The sequence below is a fragment of the Drosophila subobscura genome, chromosome J (genome assembly GCF_008121235.1).
Source record: "Drosophila subobscura isolate 14011-0131.10 chromosome J, UCBerk_Dsub_1.0, whole genome shotgun sequence".
Taxonomy (NCBI): Eukaryota; Metazoa; Arthropoda; class Insecta; order Diptera; family Drosophilidae; genus Drosophila; species Drosophila subobscura.
Window position 1 is genome coordinate 11,954,533 of NC_048532.1, and position 18,930 is coordinate 11,973,462.

General features: G+C 44.4%; 2 protein-coding genes and 1 long non-coding RNA gene across 3 annotated transcripts in view; 1 reads left to right on the forward strand and 2 right to left on the reverse strand.

Annotated features, from left to right (window-relative positions):
* LOC117895401 overlaps nucleotides 1-18,527 on the reverse strand; it is a 33,296-nt gene extending 14,769 nt beyond the window's left edge. The window contains 3 exon segments of the mRNA XM_034803029.1: nucleotides 15,592-16,282; nucleotides 16,343-17,193; nucleotides 17,946-18,527. Of these exon segments, the coding sequence (XP_034658920.1) occupies nucleotides 15,592-16,282; nucleotides 16,343-17,193; nucleotides 17,946-18,338 (1,935 nt within the window). The 5' untranslated portion in view covers nucleotides 18,339-18,527.
* LOC117895406 (isovaleryl-CoA dehydrogenase, mitochondrial) lies at nucleotides 8,986-10,574 on the forward strand. The gene is made up of 3 exons (XM_034803039.1): nucleotides 8,986-9,286; nucleotides 9,341-9,466; nucleotides 9,522-10,574. Exons 1-3 carry the CDS (start codon nucleotides 9,072-9,074, stop codon nucleotides 10,441-10,443), a joined length of 1,263 nt encoding a protein of 420 aa, XP_034658930.1. The 5' UTR covers nucleotides 8,986-9,071; the 3' UTR covers nucleotides 10,444-10,574.
* On the reverse strand, nucleotides 13,694-14,695 carry LOC117895411. The gene is made up of 4 exons (XR_004648926.1): nucleotides 14,557-14,695; nucleotides 14,347-14,470; nucleotides 13,874-14,234; nucleotides 13,694-13,813 (listed from the first exon to the last, which is right to left on the reverse strand). It is a non-coding gene; the product is annotated as an uncharacterized LOC117895411 (long non-coding RNA).
* Nucleotides 18,528-18,930: the final 403 nt, after the last annotated feature.

Below are 18,930 nucleotides of genomic sequence, written 5' to 3' on the forward strand. Positions count from 1 at the left end.
TTATTTGTATGTAGATTTATTTGATATTTTCTTTTCAAAAATTGGAAATATTCTGAAGATTATTAGGATTGCGAAGATGAAAACATTTTGCCTCCAAATTGTCAACATTTGATCTCTGGTTTTCCAATATTCAAAAGTGCTTCTACTTCCACCAAGAACTGAACTTCCCTTCATTGTCATTCAGCTTATCAAGTCTCTACTGTGGCAGCAGATTTGGCCATGTATGAAGTACATATGAGGATACATTTACCATCACAATTCGAGCGTAACTGCTGTGGTGCGACTTGCCTTACATGGGCTGCCTCCCATGCCTCACTCGTTTGCAGTCGAGTGGATTTGCCTGGCACTTTTCCTCAAAAGTAACTTTTCAGATATGAAATTTGACAACTGCCAACACTCCGCTTCTTCTCCCGGAAAATGGAAATCAATTCCGAATCATGGACAAGTTCATGAACATTGTGGCAGTTGAACTTTGCAACAGAATGTGTCCGCAGATAGAGACGGGAACGGACGGAGAGCAGCACACGTAACGCTCTATAAATAGTTGTACTCCGTGTAATCGGACTAGGAATCATTACGCTGCTGGTCATTACACTTTTGTCAATTTGCTGGGCGGGCATTGGGACCCCGACCCTGCCATCGCATTGCGTAACATGCAAATCAATTAAACTAAACGTGCGGCCCGGGCCGACTCCAATCACTCACCATAATTGCCGGCCACACTGAGGAAAACATAAACCATACTCGAAGGAACGTTAGGAGTGTAGTTAGTTATTTTAATAATACAAAAAAAACAATAATAATAATTTAGAAAAATAAAGCGAAAAGAAAAGAGTAAAAACTACGACGGGACGGACGTCTCTTGAGCTTCACATGTTCGACGTCTAATCGCGTTTTGAATACTAGCAAAAGTACAAAAAAAACTATCCACGTTGAAAACAAATACGAGCTGCCATGCCAACTGCGGCTGAGGCTGAGGCTGAGGCAGAGACATTACGTGTACGGAGACGTCGCTGACTACGTTTGACGCTGCTCTCGAAATGCCAAATGCTGATTGAAAAGCGAGAGAAACGGGAGAGAGATAGAAACGAAAACAGTGACAACGGTGACAGCGCCTCCTCTTCCTCCTCCATGGCTGGGCAACGTGTTGCACTTTCCTCCCAGCCCACTGGTTGCATGCAATAATGATGATGATGATGATGTCGCCAAACAGCACCGCCGACGTAAGCGGTGCCGTCCAAGGTCGCCAATGCCGCCACTAGGCGGCTCTCCTCTAAATTTAGAATCATTTAAGCGTAACGCTAACGCACTTGAGGGCGCTACTCTATCGCCAAGACATGCCAAGTTATTATGCCCTTCAAAAGCGAGTATCAGCAGCAGGCACTATCGTGTCCACATAACTAACAATAGACGTTTGTGTCTATCTGCTGCTATGGAGAATAATCTCAGATACTTTAATCAGTTTGCTATATTTCAATATTTGCTATAAATCTTAGAAAATGTTGAAAGTATTGTATCAAAAACGAATTCAATTGCAACCAGTTCTAATTGGGAATTTATATGAATAAGTCGCCACTGTCCACACGGATCACTATATCTCTTGTCTTGTGATTTGTTTGCCAATTAGTGTCTGAGCTAAAGAGTTATCTGCAGCTGTCTAAATCGGATTACTATACGTCACACGACTGTTTCTGCCATACTGATATGCAAATATCAAGAGGTTTATTACTAAAGTAGAGTATTTTCATCCTCGGCCTCGACAGATAGCCCTTCTTTCGTGTTAACAAGCAACGCTCTCTCACGCTCTCTTTCTCTGTATTGGCTAGTTAAATGTGTGAGTTTTGTCTTCCTATTCTCTCCATAATCTATCATCTAGAGGACAGGCGCCCGCTCTCCTGCTCTTTGGCACCTCTATTCTAATGAATGAGAGAAACCGCTTCAAAAACTGGCACACATTGCGTAGCGTTATGTCCCGGCTAAACTTTTTCTGTGCTCTGTGTGCTAGTTGCAAAATTTTGCTTGTTTTGAAAATAAATTCTCATGACACAATTGCAGAATCGCTGTGTCCGAGCCGCAGCGAGTTCATTGTACGGTTTAATTATGCGAATCAAATAGAATCGAATTCCGAAACGGAAATTGCAGACCATAATTGTTAGTTCCTTAGGGAAATTTCCATGTTTTGAGTGCATTTTTATGCTGAGTTTTCTTCGCACTGCCCACACACAGAGAGAGACTTTCCGTTGATGACCTTGACTGGCCAGATATTGAATTATTTATGTACAAACCTATAAATATAGTTCAGGGATAGCGCATATACATGATACATACACAGACACACTCGAGAAGAGCAGCTGGCTTTTCTTCATATTTTCTATTGACGATTAGTCGTTGTTCCAAACTGAAAATAAAATCAAACCCACACCCACAACCACGACGACGACGACCACACGCGACAGTAAACGAGAACGGAGACGGAGACTAAGACGAAGACGAAACAAAACGAATAGGACAAAGCAGAACCGAATTAAAATCAAACAAGCACAATATGTAGTATAGAGTTAAATATATGTATAGGAATAGAAGGTGGTGGATATCCCACATACAGATATTATAGATATAGATGGAGACAATCACAGCGAAAGTAAAACAAAAGTAAGGGAACTCTTGCCCCACTCAGAACCCATAAATAATGAAAGTACTCGTACAAAATGAACAAGAGGCGAAATGAGATTGTTCCTGGCCCACATAGAACTGTTCAGAATGGGATTTAGACAATCAAAGATGCAGTCTGGCAACATGTTGTGTTGCCACAGCAGACCTGCCGCTGCTCTTTATGAATGAAGCACAACAAGAGGAGGCACAATAACAATTGGGGGAGAAGGTGAGATACTAGTGTGTGGAGGCATTTTACCAATCACTGGTGCCATACAGGTCAGGAATCGGGTCAGTGCTGTGCCAGTGCTGGCCATGGCCCTATTCGGACTGGGTGCTGTCCGTGCTGCTCGTCCTGCAATTAGGTCAAAGTTTGTTTTAGAATTCCCCATCGAATACGAGTGGGCGACGGCTGCTCATGTGATGTGCGATGGGATGCTAATTGGAAATCAATCATACTTCCATTAGCCCGGCCTTCAGCTAACCGATCCAACGACCGACCAACTTTTTGTGACTCTTTCTCTGGCAATTACCAGCCAATTTTCACCCACTCTGAATCATCAGTTTTCTTGGTTATTTGGATATGCTAATCAATGGCTGAAATGTGCCGTTCAAGAGCTCTCTGGATGGTGTCTAGTGGGATTTTGTGTTGAATCTTTTAGCACATTGAGAAGAGCTTAGAACAGGAAGCTCTACTAGAAGTTTTAGCATCTCCGATGGGATGATTAATGAATAAGTTATACAGAAACCTTTAATATTTGAATTAGCTGCAGTATGAAATTGAATTCTCGATAGCCTATAGATTTATGATTGTAATATTATAATCATAAATGTGACTGCTAGGAATAGCAAATGACTTCACCACTCAATGCTCTAAGATGGAAATGCAATCAGGAATGACGACGATAACCTATGATATCTTGTGCTACTCTATCGACCGGTTGGAGATCGCTTAGTACCGTGCTGTCAGCCAAGTTTATTTTTGCAAACCCCCTAATTATATGTCTAACCACTTTGAGGCTTTCCCCACCCACTAAATAGTTAAAGTCTTTACCATAAATAACCTCCAAAGATGATGCAACAAGTCCCCTACTTATCAGCGGCACTGCCAGCCAGTTAAATGGATAGATAAACTCTGTCCCGTCCCCGAATGGTTTAGATAAGATAGCGAAACCATATGTTTAGGGCCCTCATCATCGTCATATGACGGCAGAGACGGACTACGTGCTGTGGTTCCAGTGTGCAGATTCTCGCTTCTGCACTGACTGGGACTTGTCTCAGTCAGGTTTATAGACAGCTGTTTTTATCACCTGCAAGTGTGCAAATGTTTTTCAAGTGGCAATTAAAGTGCTGCAAGTGGCTCAGCGGTAAGCTCTTCTAAATGGTGCACCAATCCAGCTGTAAATGGGAATGGAAACAGGTCGAACTGTTTTCACTTTCGTTGTCTGGAAAAGGGAAAGACTCTGCCTCACATTGATTCTCTCTGACTAATTTAAATCTTGATCTATGCAACTGCAACGGTACTCTGCAGTGGGGAGGAGAAGCTACAACCGGTTTGGCAATTCACACAATACGCCCATTGTGCTTGGGAAATGTTTAAGCAGTAGAAGATGCCGCTCGCATGGAGTCGTTCGGTCTGTTTACCTAAATTCCAAACAACCTCTGAGATTTCGAAACGGAAAACTAAAGTTTAAAGCAAATTCTGTTTTGCCATTGAAGCGTATATGAAGCGTGTATGCTCCATAGGAAACATAGCCAATTATGCATAACGATTACACAAAAAATAAAATATTTATGAACCACTTGATTTGGTTTACGCTATGCTAGCTACGTTTTCGATTGTTTATTCTTCAGTTCATCTACAAAACTGATTGAGAAATGAGAATATTTATTTATTTATCTACTGCAAGACAACTTTTAAAGCAAAGTTTCCCTACGCTGCTACATCCAAGAGGCCAGACAATTGTATGATATTAGTGGGCCAGTGCATTTGATTACCAATTTCCGTTGTATTTGTTGTCTGAGAATTCTGAATTCCGCTGCGAAATATGTACATACACGTACTCGTACTAGCACATGTGTATAATTGGGAAAACGCTTTTCCGCTGGGGCGCCAAAAGCGAGCGCGACTTGTCATAGCTTTTGGCTGGCGTTCAACTTGGCATACAGTCATAAGTAATGTTCCATATAGTATAGTACAGTACAGTACACATACGGGTATATATAGAGAGACACCCAGACTCTTGCACACACAGCATGGTCTATATTCGTCAAAAATTGTCATTACAACGCCCACGCGGCGTATGCGTAATGCGAGGCTAATTTATGGGGCAAATGCAGCCTCGGATGGAAGCTGAGGCCTACCTTCATCCCAAGGATGATGATGCTGCTGCTGCTGCTGTTCCTGTGACGGTTCCTGCTGCAGCTCCTGTTCGATTGGGGCCTGGACTGGCCGCGACTTGCGTCCTTTCTTGGAGCGTTTACTGTTGGTGGGCTCCATTTTTTGTGGCTGCTGAGATTTACTTTTTGGCTACAAGACACGCGCGTAAATAGAATAATACTTATATATATTTGTATGCAGATACTACATATACATATATCGCGTGCGGCTGTGTGTGTGAATTGGTTTGGTTTGCTTTATCTTCAGTGACGCACACACATTGCGGCCACAAGTGACATTTGCCAAACACTCACACTATCGCACTTTGGACACACACTCTCGCGGGTTTCCTTTTTTTTTACGAACTTTTTTTTTTTTGTATTTTATATCTTTGTTTCTTTGATTACTTTGGCGCGTTGGGGGGACACAAGTTTAGATACATAGTACGTATAGTCGCCGTATATCTATCTATCTGTCTGTACGGTATGGTACGGTGCTGCACGGTTCGGTACAAATATATTTAAAATTTAAAGATCTCCAAGTTATTTTTAATGCGGTGATTTAATTTAACGCATACACAGACACAAACAGACACTCTTCTGGCACTTTTCATATTCCTTACTTGCCAAAACTGCGACAACTTTTCCCTCACCGATATTCCAAAGATTTAATTATTATGAAATTCGATTTAATGGACATTACGTGACAACGCGACGTTTCTGAATTTTCCAGCCAATTCCAGTCAACTTTTACGATTATCAATTATTTGTTTCCTTTCGACTAACCGCTGTCCGTCCGCTGGACTGTCGAACTGCCCAACAGTGGAACAGAGAAACTGCCGGGCCCAGTCGATTGGGTCGTTGTTATTGGCTGGGTCTCGTACCCGTATCCGTAATCGTATCGGTATCGGCAATAGTGGGGGTATTGGTAGCTGCAAGGGTATTCGTGTACTTGAAGAACTGAGCGAGAAGTTGTGTGAAAAGTGAATGAAAATCGCGCACGGAGTCCATGCGACGTCGTTGTCGCTGTCGATGTCGTCGATCGTTTGCCGTGCCGTCCCGAGCGCGACTAATGCCAAGCAACGCTGACAGCGCGATCTCGGAGAGCTTTTTTGTTGTTTTTGTTGTTTTTAGTTGGTTTTACTTTTGGACTCTGTGCGTTTTTTGTCACTGGTCACACGCTGCTCGCGACCGCTGCGCACCGCTCCGGTTCGTGCCGTGTTCTCTGATGGAAATATATTTTCGGTACCGCTGCCGTGTGCTGTGTGCTCTGTCCGCTGTGTAATTGCCTTTCATTCAGCGAGTCGTCCGGTGGCTGGTGGAGCGCCGGGGCAAATGCATTTGCTTATCACACATTATTTCGCATTTCAAGTGTATTTATAGAGATACGAGTACAGCTTCATCGATAGAGAGTTGGTGGCATGCCAACCTTTGAAACGCCACGCAAATCAATTGGAAGAGATTTCGTTTGCCAAAATACCCATTAATTACGAGGAGTTTATGGGGGGGAAGAATGGGAAAAGATGATAGATTCTATCATTCGATATGTTTCCTTTACAATTTAAAGTCTACAACTTTAAAGTTTCTCTCCACTTCAGTTCTATCCACTTCAGTTCTATCCGCCACTTCATAGTCTGAAAACGAATCATTTTCTATGTGAACGAATCCGTTCCGATGAATCAATGAAGGTGTCTATTCTATATGTCCAATTTAAACCATTTGGAAATGCTTTAAATGTGAATTAAACCAATGCGAACGCATCATAAAAACAAAAGAAAGTAAAGTGAAAGATTTAATGGCCTCTAGACGGGGGCCACATTAAATAGTCGTTGGAAATAATAAAAAAACAAAAGCGGAGGGAGGGTAGGGCTCATCAAATGTATTGTAGAATGGACAGACACAACAAGTTCAAGTTGTTGAGCCCCCAGATTGCATGTTTTGTGTTTCAGACATGTTTATGGGGAGCAGCAGCTGAAGCAGCAACAGCAGAGTTCAATTGCCGCACTACATCCAGCGCGGATGTCGGATGGGGCTCGAGATGTTGCTGCTACTGTTGCCACTGCCAGTGGCGCTACCTCCTCATCAAAGCTGCCTTTGTGCCGCCCCACTCGTACACAAAAGTGGCAACTGCTACTGCTGCCTCATCAAGTTCATTCCACTTGGCATTAAGAGCATGGCGGAGCAGAGCCGCAAACAAACCCCAAACAAATATCCCAAGAATGCTGCAGCAGACACTGACAGTGAGATCTGTTTATAGACCTAGGCGGCATTTAATTACTGTGAAAGTGGGGCGGGGTGGGGAGCTGTGGCTCCCAGCACTGGGACTGGGTGATGATTACATAAAAAAGTGACAGTTTCCCCCCATTATTCCAGGGCTACGTATAAGTGTGATTAATAAATCTTAGTAGACAAGAACACCTTGATCTTTGACCTTTGATGGCGCGTGCAGGTGCAATGCGGTGGATGACATGACTCTAAGCCCTTAATGGGGGACTACACATCGAAAGCGTGCACGGTACAACAGCAATGGATGGCTGATGGCTCCAAGGGAACGTGGCATTGTTACCTACAATAAAAACAGTGTCCTCATTGAGTTGCGTTTCTAGAGTTGATTGACAGGATATAGACAACAACGGCGACAACGGCGACGACGTCGACGACGAGGAGAACGACAATAGGTTACGCCTATTGTGGAGGCGGGGGCGTAGGCTGAGTCGTGTCTCTGGGTAGCACCATTAATCAAACGCACACACGTGAGCCAGCTACTTCAGCTGCCAATGGGTATACTGGTGGCAACTTATTTATGGCCTATGGCTAGGATATTTATCGATTTGCCTTAGCCGAATTGTTCAATTATTTGGGTTAAATTTTCCCTTCTCTTCTCACTTTTTCTATTTTCATTCATTTGTAATTCCAGTGGCTGCTGCACATCGGTCTCGGCCTCTCTTCTGCTCTCCCTGCTGACCCGCACGTCCAATTAATTAATTATCATTACAAGTGTTGCATTATGCTTGACGGACACACGACACAAGGAACAAAATTCCATGACCACGGGGCTAAAGGGATTGGAAACCAAGGGAACGCGCGACTCGGACTAAGGAGACGCTCCGCGGGGCAACGCACAGCAATGGGCACCGACTGAGGGACTGATTGGATGGGTTTCAGCGTTTTTAATTCCATTTAGACCAAGGCTCTAGCCTGACTGCGGCTCCTGTTTATGTTTATCCCTGCGCCTGCACCGTGCTCGCTCTGCTCGTTCTCTGCCATAGTCGTGGTTGTTGCTATTGTTGATGTCGGCATATTTCGTTGCCGCTGCGTTGCCCGGCATTCGGCGGCGTCCCGTGGCGGGTAAACGGGTAGCCAGTCCTTGCATTCAGACATCTGCCATTGTAGAGTCCTGCGCAGAGCCAATAATTACGAATTTATTTTACTTATTGGGCACAACACCATCACCCTAAGAGTCCTACTTGTGCACCAACAAATGGTAATAACTATTTGAGTACAATGGAGAGTCATGCGCAGATCGAATCGAGTTTCAGATTCAAATTTGAAATTGTATCATTAGTGTTGCCATACTGTTTAAAAATGGTCACACTATATTTAACCTACTGGCAGCGCCTTTGGGCACAGAGATCATTTGTGTATTTTCCTATTTAAACACTGTTTTTAGTTGGCTAAATTAATGGCTAGAAAATTGTTTGGATACTACCATCATCCAGATATGCCCTAAACTACTCCGCTTTGTATCTTTCTTGCTGTCTGTGCTAAGTGGCCAGATCGCTCTGGCGCTGCCACCCAGTTGTATCTGTTCTTAAAAGATTATTAATGTAATAATGAAAATTCAATTAAATTCACATGAATTAAATTGTATTTCTTGCAGAATATGTAATGATTGGATCAGATCTTCCCTCTTCTCAAACTTGCCACCTGTTTGATTCACACTCGATGGTTTCAAGTGGCGAGTGTGCACAGCTGATCGGAGGAGGAGGTTAGATAATAGTTTATGGTTCCATATTGACTGCCAAAAAAACAACGCGAAGATGGCCCTGAGATTTGTGGCGAAATCCTGCAGATCTTTGCTGCAGCACGGCAATCGCCAGCTGCCCTGCACCCGAACTCTGGCCCACTATCCTGTCAACGATGCCATGTTCGGGCTGGATGAGGATCAGCAAAAGTTGCGCGAGGTTGCCTTCAATTTCTTCCAGAAGGAACTGGCGCCCTACGCCAAGGAGATTGACAAGCTGGACAACTTCAAGTAGGTAATGACAATAGGAAAGGGGATATATCTAACGATAATCTGCATCCTCAGGGATATGCGTCCATTCTGGAGGAAGCTTGGCGATCTTGGATTCCTCGGCATCACGGCGGAGCCGGACTTTGGCGGCACTGGTGGAAGCTATCTGGACCACTGCATCATCATGGAGGAGTTTTCGCGGTAAGCTAGAATATGTCAGTGTGTCGATAAATAACTTCCAAGTCTTCTTCTACAGTGCGGCTGGTGGCGTGGCCCTGTCCTATGGAGCACATTCCAATCTCTGCATTAATCAGCTGACCAAAAATGGTACACCCGAGCAGAAGGAGCAATACTTGCCGAAGCTTTGCAATGGTGAGCACATTGGAGGATTGGCCATGTCCGAGCCCGGATCAGGTTCCGATGTGGTGTCCATGAAGTTGCGCGCCGAGCGCAAGGGCGACTATTACGTTCTGAACGGAAGTAAATTCTGGATTACCAACGGATCTGATGCGGATACCCTGATCGTGTACGCCAAGACGGGAAGCAGCGATGTCCCAAACAAGCATAGCATTACGGCCTTCATTGTGGAGACCGCCTGGGAGGGCTTCAGTGTGGCACAAAAACTGGACAAGCTTGGCATGCGTGGCAGCAGCACCTGTGAGCTGGTCTTTCAGGATCTAAAAGTGCCTGCCAAGAATGTCCTGGGCAAGGAGAACAAGGGTGTCTATGTGCTGATGTCTGGACTGGACTTTGAGCGGTTAGTGCTGGCCGCCGGACCAGTGGGCCTAATGCAGGCCGCATGTGACATATCCTTCGACTATGCTCATCAGCGCAAGCAGATGAACCAGCTTATCGGCGAGTTTCAACTCCTTCAGGGCAAGATGGCGGACATGTACTCCACTCTGAGCGCCTGTCGCAGCTATCTCTACACTGTGGCCAGATCCAGCGATGCAGGGAACCGCAGCCCCAAGGACTGCGCTGGCGTCATCTTGTACTGCGCCGAGAAGGCAACCCAAGTTGCCCTGGATGCCATTCAGATCCTCGGCGGCAATGGCTACATCAACGAGAATCCAACGGGACGCATTTTGCGCGATGCCAAGCTGTACGAGATAGGGGCCGGCACCTCTGAGATCAGACGCTGGCTAATTGGACGCCAGCTGAATCAGGAATACAAGTAAAACACGCAAAACAAGCATTTATTTGAAGCCAGATACGCATTTACGATTACGGAATCGGTGCAATTGTATGTGAATTACGACCTGACAAGACTATTAATTGCATTTATTATACATTTTTATGAATTTTATAATTTGTATCTAAGTTTTTTGTATGCTATGTATATAATCGGATGCCCTGAGCCTTAGAACTGTGAGGATCAAGATTCTAGACTGTCGTTCGTCAAAAGATCTCGACAACCTGGCGCCTTCTTGTTTGAATTTAATACATACCACCGTTTCTTGGCGACTAGATTTTGTCAATATTATATACTCGATATGTGTGTTTCCTATCGATAGCTCACATTTGTGTGTTTGCAGCCCTGGTTACCAAAAAAAAAAAACAAAAGAGCAGAAAATGCGCAATATTATTGAAAAAATAACAAAAAGGTTAATTCAAGCATTAAAAACGTAATTAAAACGATGAACAGTCTTGGCGGATACCCCAGAATGGCATCTGCAGTACAAGTAAAAGGGGGTAGGTACCAAACAGACAGCCGGTGTTGCCTGTCCCACCTGATGGATGATCATTTTGCAAATGTAATTTATTTTTGGTGTTTTCAGTCTGCATCACCCTGAAGCGAAAGTTGGATGACTCGCAATTGAGTGACCCCGAGGAACGACAGAAGCCAACAATGCCGACCATTATGGCGAGAGGATGAACAGACGCACATTGATTACAGAGAATGTGAGTAAATCAGCGGTACGCATTTAATTCAATCATATAATTGATTGGAAATCTTGTTTTATTTAATGTGTTAAATGACAGCGATGCTTATTGGTTGCTTCTTTTACAACAGAGCACGTCAGCCGATGGGCTCTAGATCCGCAAAGATGCCGCCGCCGAGCGGGCTCTTCGAGTATTCGTTGGTACTACTGAAGCTGAACATTTGGGCCAGGGCGACCCGCCACTAGCAAAGATCCTGAGGTAGCGGATAAGGATGCGTCAACTGCTGGAGCTGGATGATCTGGCCTTGGCCTATGGTACTCATTTACTTCATGGCGAATGGCTTCATTGCCAGCTACTCGGGAGTTCCTATAGCTAGGCATGCCCCGGCTCTACAGGTCTTTGACGACAACGTGGTGCTGCATCCCATCGAGGGCTGATCGCAGGTTGAGCTATACAGTGCGCTATATAGTGTCCAGCGAGGCACTGAGAAGGTAAGGCATTGATTCTGCCATCAGCTATCTTTTTACATGTTCCCGTTTGGTGTTTTTCAGACAATTGAAACGGTTTTCGGAAGCATGGAGGTGAAGGATGAGGATCGTACTCGTGACTGGCAGGTCTCCGATAAACAGATTGCCGATGGGGACCAATTCGCCAACTATGTGGTCTAGCAGGAGAGTGAACGCCCCGTCAATGCACCTTTCTTCCCGCAGAAGATCGAAGAAGGCAAGCATAATCGACTCCTTTTTGTGCTGCGATCAGGAGTTCAAGATCTCTATGGAAGTGGCAGATTTTCATGTCGGTCTAGGTTAAGATTACCATAACACATAACTACCAATATTGTAAACAATGGATTGACATAAGTTTTGTATACCAATAAAAAGTGTAGCATACTTTCAAGCTGCTCAGTAATATATGTCATTTTTCCAAGCATCTTTTGGGGGCTGCTTTGATTCGAAAAAGTGTGGCATACTTTCAAGCTGAAAAGAACGCTTTTACAAAAATGCGTAAAACAGCGATATCCTGCAGTCCTTGAGGTCCTTGATAGATTCAAATGACGCAGGAGACATTTCCGCACAGGAAGAGGTGCGTCATGTCCTGATCCGACAGGAAACAGCCGAGCTATGGCATTGTTTAGATTTTAGTTAAAAACATCCTTAAAACATCCATTATCCTTAATATCCTTGCATCCGAAAGGATTGTAATCGGACCGGGATATTGTCCCGATCACGAGGAGGTGTGGCATGTCCTGATCCGACAGGACACAGCCAAGCTATGCCGTTATAGGGATTACATTTAAAAACATCTTTAAAATGCCATTATCCTTAAAGTCCTTGCATCCAAAAGGATTGAAAATGATAAAGGACATTCTCCTATTCACGAGGAGGTGTAGCATGTCCTGATCGGCCCCCAAATTAAGGAGAAACAACAACATAAAGAGTCCTTTGGAACTGCGATTTGGTGCATACCTTTAATGACTTGAGATTCAAAAAAAACCGCCGAGTTTCATAGCAGCCAGCTCTTGACAATATTGAAAAAATAGAAACCAGCTACCTTCTGCTGATTTATGTTCGCCTGGTACTTGGTCTGGAATTTTTCCAGTTTTCGGCCATTTGAGCGAGGCAATTTCAAAAGTACACAGTGGCGCCCCAACACAGAGCGGCCAGTTCTTGAACTACGCTATTTTAGTTCCAGAAGAGGCCGTCATGATAGTGGGGACGCCACTGTGAAAACGTCAACTTTTATTGTACAACAACAACATAAATTGGACAACAACAACTGGACATTTTTGTTTTCTTGTTTGCTCCTTCATTTGGGGGCCGATCAGGACATGCTACACCTCCTCGTGAATAGGAGAATGTCCTTTATCATTTTCAATCCTTTCGGATGCAAGGACCTTAAGGATAATGGCATTTTAAAGATGTTTTTAAATGTAATCCCTATAACGGCATAGCTTGGCTGTGTCCTGTCGGATCAGGACATGCCACACCTCCTCGTGATCGGGACAATATCCCGGTCCGATTACAATCCTTTCGGATGCAAGGATATTAAGGATAATGGATGTTTTAAGGATGTTTTTAACTAAAATCTAAACAATGCCATAGCTCGGCTGTTTCCTGTCGGATCAGGACATGACGCACCTCTTCGTGTGCGGAAATGTCTCCTGCGTCATTTGAATCTATCAAGGACCTCAAGGACTGCAGGATATCGCTGTTTTACGCATTTTTGTAAAAGCGTTCTTTTCAGCTTGAAAGTATGCCACACTTTTTCGAATCAAAGCAGCCCCCAAAAGATGCTTGGAAAAATGACATATATTACTGAGCAGCTTGAAAGTATGCTACACTTTTTATTGGTATACAAAACTTATGTCAATCCATTGTTTACAATATTGGTAGTTATGTGTTATGGTAATCTTAACCTAGACCGACATGAAAATCTGCCACTTCCATAGAGATCTTGAACTCCTGATCGCAGCACAAAAAGGAGTCGATTATGCTTGTGTCTTCGATCTTCTGCGGGAAGAAAGGTGCATTGACGGGGCGAATCCTGCTAGACCACATAGTTGGCGAATTGGTCCCCATCGGCAATCTGTTTATCGGAGACCTGCCAGTCACGAGTACGATCCTCATCCTTCACCTCCATGCTTCCGAAAACCGTTTCAATTGTCTGAAAAACACCAAACGGGAACATGTAAAAAGATAGCTGATGGCAGAATCAATGCCTTACCTTCTCAGTGCCTCGGTGGACACTATATAGCGCACTGTATAGCTCAACCTGCGATCAGCCCTCGTTGGGATGCAGCACCACGTTGTCGTCAAAGACCTGTAGAGCCGGGGCATGCCTAGCTATAGGAACTCCCGAGTAGCTGGCAATGAAGCCATTCGCCATGAAGTAAATGAGTACCATAGGCCAAGGCCAGATCATCCAGCTCCAGCAGTTGACGCATCCTTATCCGCTACCTCAGGATCTTTGCTAGTGGCGAGTCGCCCTAACCCAAATGTTCAGCTTCAGTAGTACCAACGAATACTCGAAGAGCCCGCTCGGCGGCGGCATCTTTGCGGATCTAGAGCCCATCGGCTGACGTGCTCTGTTGTAAAAGAAGCAACCAATAAGCATCGCTGTCATTTAACACATTAAATAAAACAAGATTTCCAATCAATTATATGATTGAATTAAATGCGTACCGCTGATTTACTCACATTCTCTGTAATCAATGTGCGTCTGTTCATCCTCTCGCCATAATGGTCGGCATTGTTGGCTTCTGTCGTTCCTCGGGGTCACTCAATTGCGAGTCATCCAACTTTCGCTTCAGGGTGATGCAGACTGAAAACACCAAAAATAAATTTCATTTGCAAAATGATCATCCATCAGGTGGGACAGGCAACACCGGCTGTCTGTTTGGTACCTACCCCCTTTTCCTTGTACTGCAGATGCCATTCTGGGGTATCCGCCAAGACTGTTCATCGTTTTAATTACGTTTTTAATGCTTGAATTAACCTTTTTGTTATTTTTTCAATAATATTGTGCATTTTCTGCTCTTTTTTTTTTTTTTTTGGTAACCAGGGCTGCAAACGCACAAATGTGAGCTATCGATAGGAAACACACATATCGTTGTTTTTTTTTTTGTAACCAGGGCTGCAAACACACAAATGTGAGCTATCGATAGGAAACACATATCGAGTATATAATATTGATGTCTGACAAAATCTAGTCGCCATGATGGTATCGATCAAATTCAAAGAGGAAGGCGCCAGGCACGAGGTTTCTCTCAGCTATTTATGGTTTATGGGCTGATCTCGGATCACTAATATACAGGACTTTTCTAACTTTATTGTAATTTCTGTATACAGTTTACAGTTTATTGTGGGATTTTGGTTATTGATAGAATAAATTTACCTATTGGATACTTACATATGTTTGTATTTACATACCTAGGGCTTCTGTATTGTTAATGTTAGGCATTTATATGCAGTGACTCATATTTCATATTTGTACGTAAACTCGTTTCGGATGCAATTGTTCCCATGGCAGATCTCCACTTGATCCATATCCATATTCCCGGCAAAAATAGCTCCCATACTTTAATTTCTATTGTTCTCTGGTTCTGGTTCTGGTACTGACTTATATCACACACATAATATCGTTCATTACAAATGCAAGCAGCGATTCCATGGTCAAAGTTGTGATTCTGAGCCGCTGTTTGTTGGAAATTCTCTCGTAGGTACGTACGTTGGGGATTCTCTCGGTTAAAGTGCTTTGGTAATTAACAAATTAATACAAAAAGCTAATAACAATTTCAACACGCGACTACACACATAAAGCTGATGACACACTAACTACAAAAACAACAACAACAAAAAATTACGAAGACTCGAAACTATCTATGGCGCACCCAGTTATTTCATAATACTCGAGAGGCTGGTGTAGCCACTGTTGGGCTGGACGGGCTCCTGCTCGCGCCTGCAGCAGCCGCAGCAACAAATGCTCCTCACAATATCCACAAAGCTCGTCTGGTCAAAGTCATCCAGATCGGTCATGAAGACGCCTGAGCTGATGTCCTCGGCGGTGCGGGTACCAACAAATGCCTTGAGATCGGTGGTTGGGAAGCCATCCTTGTAATACGCCTTAATCGTATCGTAGGCATCCATAATGACGGCAATGAACAGCGACAGCACCACATAAATGTAGAGCGATATAAAGGAATACAGATAAATCTGACAGAACCACCACAACCAGGTGGCCTTGCTCGACAGGGTGGCGAAGGTGGCAAACATATCGTCGCCATTGATCAACGCAAAGAGACACTCTGAGGTGGTGGCCAGCGAGCGGAACTTCATGTGGTAGGGGCCCAGAATCAGCCAGCCGCAGAACACAAATCCAGCATAGATCAAGAGGGCGGCGATCAGGAATCGCAGAATCTTTGGGGCAGCTTTTTTCAAAGTGAGTATCACCACATTGTAGGTCTTGAAGAATCCCAGATACCGCAGCACTCCAAACCACACAAGCAGGTTTCCGATGCCCAGGAACAGGGAACAGGTATCCCATTGGTCCACAACCAAGTAGCGCCCTTCTATCTGCTCTTTAAGCGCAGAGCCAATGATCAGCAGGATATCATTGAAAATAATCATGATGTACCTGAAAATATGCATGCAATCAGTGAGATGTTCTGTGAAATGATTGCTCTTTCGAACTCACCAAAAGTTGACAAACTCCAGGCGGCCGTCGAAGCTCAATTCCTTGCCAAAATGCGACCGGAAAAAGTTAACTGTCGTGCATCTCAGCAGGTATGCCCTCCACAGGGCTCGCGTGCACAGGGCAAAGGATAAGGCGCAGGTTAAAAGGACAAATATATTGAGCACACTCCTCAACATGGAGTCAAAGTTCGCCTCCGAAATGAAATCCGTTGCTCCATGGCACTTCAATCGCGTGGCCTCGGCATCCAGTGACAACAACATCTGGCCATCATGGTCTCGATTGTTGAACAGGATGGCTATGTCGAATCTAAAGCAGTCTGGAGCCGACAAGGGTCCACCATTCGCCTTGAAGTTCACAGTCTTGATCTTAAACGTCAGCTGTGCCGAAACCAGAGATGCGAAATTGACCTCCACTCCGCGCTGCTTAAGATAGTTCTCCACTCCGATGCTGGTCACGTTCGGTGGCAGCGATTCGCATACCTCATCGATATGGGGATCGAAGATGTAGGATTCGTTGAACCCAAATATGGTACCCTCTCTATAGTTCTGTAGGCAAAGCTTGAGCGCGGGCATCGTATTGTTATGCGTGGGATAGTCGTACGGTCCAATCGATCGGCTCACATTGGCATAGCCGTCGACTGCGTACTGCACTGTGGCATAGAATTCCGATTTCAAATACAAGGCAAAGGGACCGACCGCAGGCGGATAGCTCTCCACCTCACGCGATGAGTCCCAGCCTCTCAGAAACAGATGCGAGAAGGCAAATCGGTTATCACCCGTATAGTTAATGTGATTATACCGCGAGTGGGCAAAAAGGCACAGCTGCATCGTCACCAGAAAGATCTTTACAATCTGTAGAAGGAGGGTAGATACATACGATATAAATAAGTGGGGTGGGGGTGTGTTTGCTTAATCTAATTAAGGTGTGTGGGCTTTCCTCTACGAGTATGTAAACATATGTACATCTATGTATGCATATTATTTGAGAACACAGATAAGGCCGTTCAATGATCTAAGAACCTTATCATATTTCCTTTGTATCTATCCAAAAATCTGGTTCTATCACGACTACTAAGCATTGTTGGGGCCATGGAGTTCCCGACAAGTTCAGTTCCCAAAACACTTTGAAATTAATCATCCGAAAAAAAACCCCCAAAAAGCTAGCATTTATCATACTATTGAATAATGTTGCTAAATTGTACGTGTGGCCAGCGTACATCTAGCCGTAAAATATAAGTTATTTTTCCAAGTTTATTGCGCACACTTTGTATGTGTGCATGTCTGTCCTATATTTAGTTAGTAGACCTTTCAGATAAGGCATCGATAAGCGAAGAGAGCTTAACAATGCAAGCAGAACGCTTAAGTGTCTAAATGTTGACTATGCTCGAAAGTTGGACCTTTTGAGTAACAGGCTCAAAGCGCTAAGCAAACAAAAAGCTTGAGGCCCCCCTGATTAAAAAGCGACTGTAAATTTAGCAAAAACATGTGTCACACACAGCAGCGCCCGCCCCCAGTCCGAGTTTCCACATTGCGGAAGAGGCATCACGGGACAATTGACAATTAAGCGACAATATGAGGCGGATCTTCAACGTCGAGTCACTCACCTGCACGACGAACTTGTAGGGGAACTTGCGCCTCGCCTGCCACTTTTCAATGGGATTCATGAAGTAAAACTGCAGCTTACGTCGCATGCGCTCCTCGTGGTAGGAGGAGGCGGACGAGGTGGGTCCCGAGAACTCTGGCTGCTCCACATGACCCTCTACAGAAATGGGACCACCATCAGCAGCGATAGGCACAGCAGGCATTGGTACAACGGGGGCCACTGGTGTGGACTGGAGGTGGGCCTGTCGATGCAGTGTCCTGGTGTTCACGTAGTCCTCATCGCTCTCAGGCGATTGGGGGTGATGCTGTGCAGCCTCATAGCTGTCCGTACGGCGTTTGACGGCTGGAGCTGCTGCTGCTGTCGCGGCTGCGGCTCCAACGCCGTAGTTTTGCATCTCAATGTGTTGCACTGGCTGCGTCGCGAGGGTCGCGGGGCGTGCGTTGTTGTTCTGCGTGTAAAAACGTTCCTTTGCTTGTCGTCAACATGCAAAAGAAGTATCTACACAAGCGCAACAAGCAGGCGGGGACGGGGGATCAGGAGAATGTACAATAACTAAATGCGCGAGTTTTCCAGTGAGATTTAATAAAATACCCAAAAATCGCCTTTGTTTTGTATGTGGTGGGCAGTGTGACCGCTTTATCGTCTGACCCTCAGAGATATACTAAAGAGTAGACGAAATATACTATATTATTTACCAATATACCATAAATTATGAGCGAACTTAACCCACTTAAGACCCCTCTTTATAAACAGGTAAACAACTTGAGTGGAACCACTAACCATACAGCTATACATATATTTACTAGGCCTTGCATTTCTGCTTGTAAAAGTTATTAAATGCCTTGCCATCCAAAAAACTCAGATCCTTTTTGTTTCTTTGTATTTATATATGGCAAATTTAACAAATTTCTTTTAAAAATATACATACATACACATAGCTAAAAAAACCTCATATCGGGCCTTTTTTCGCAACTCTGCTCACAATT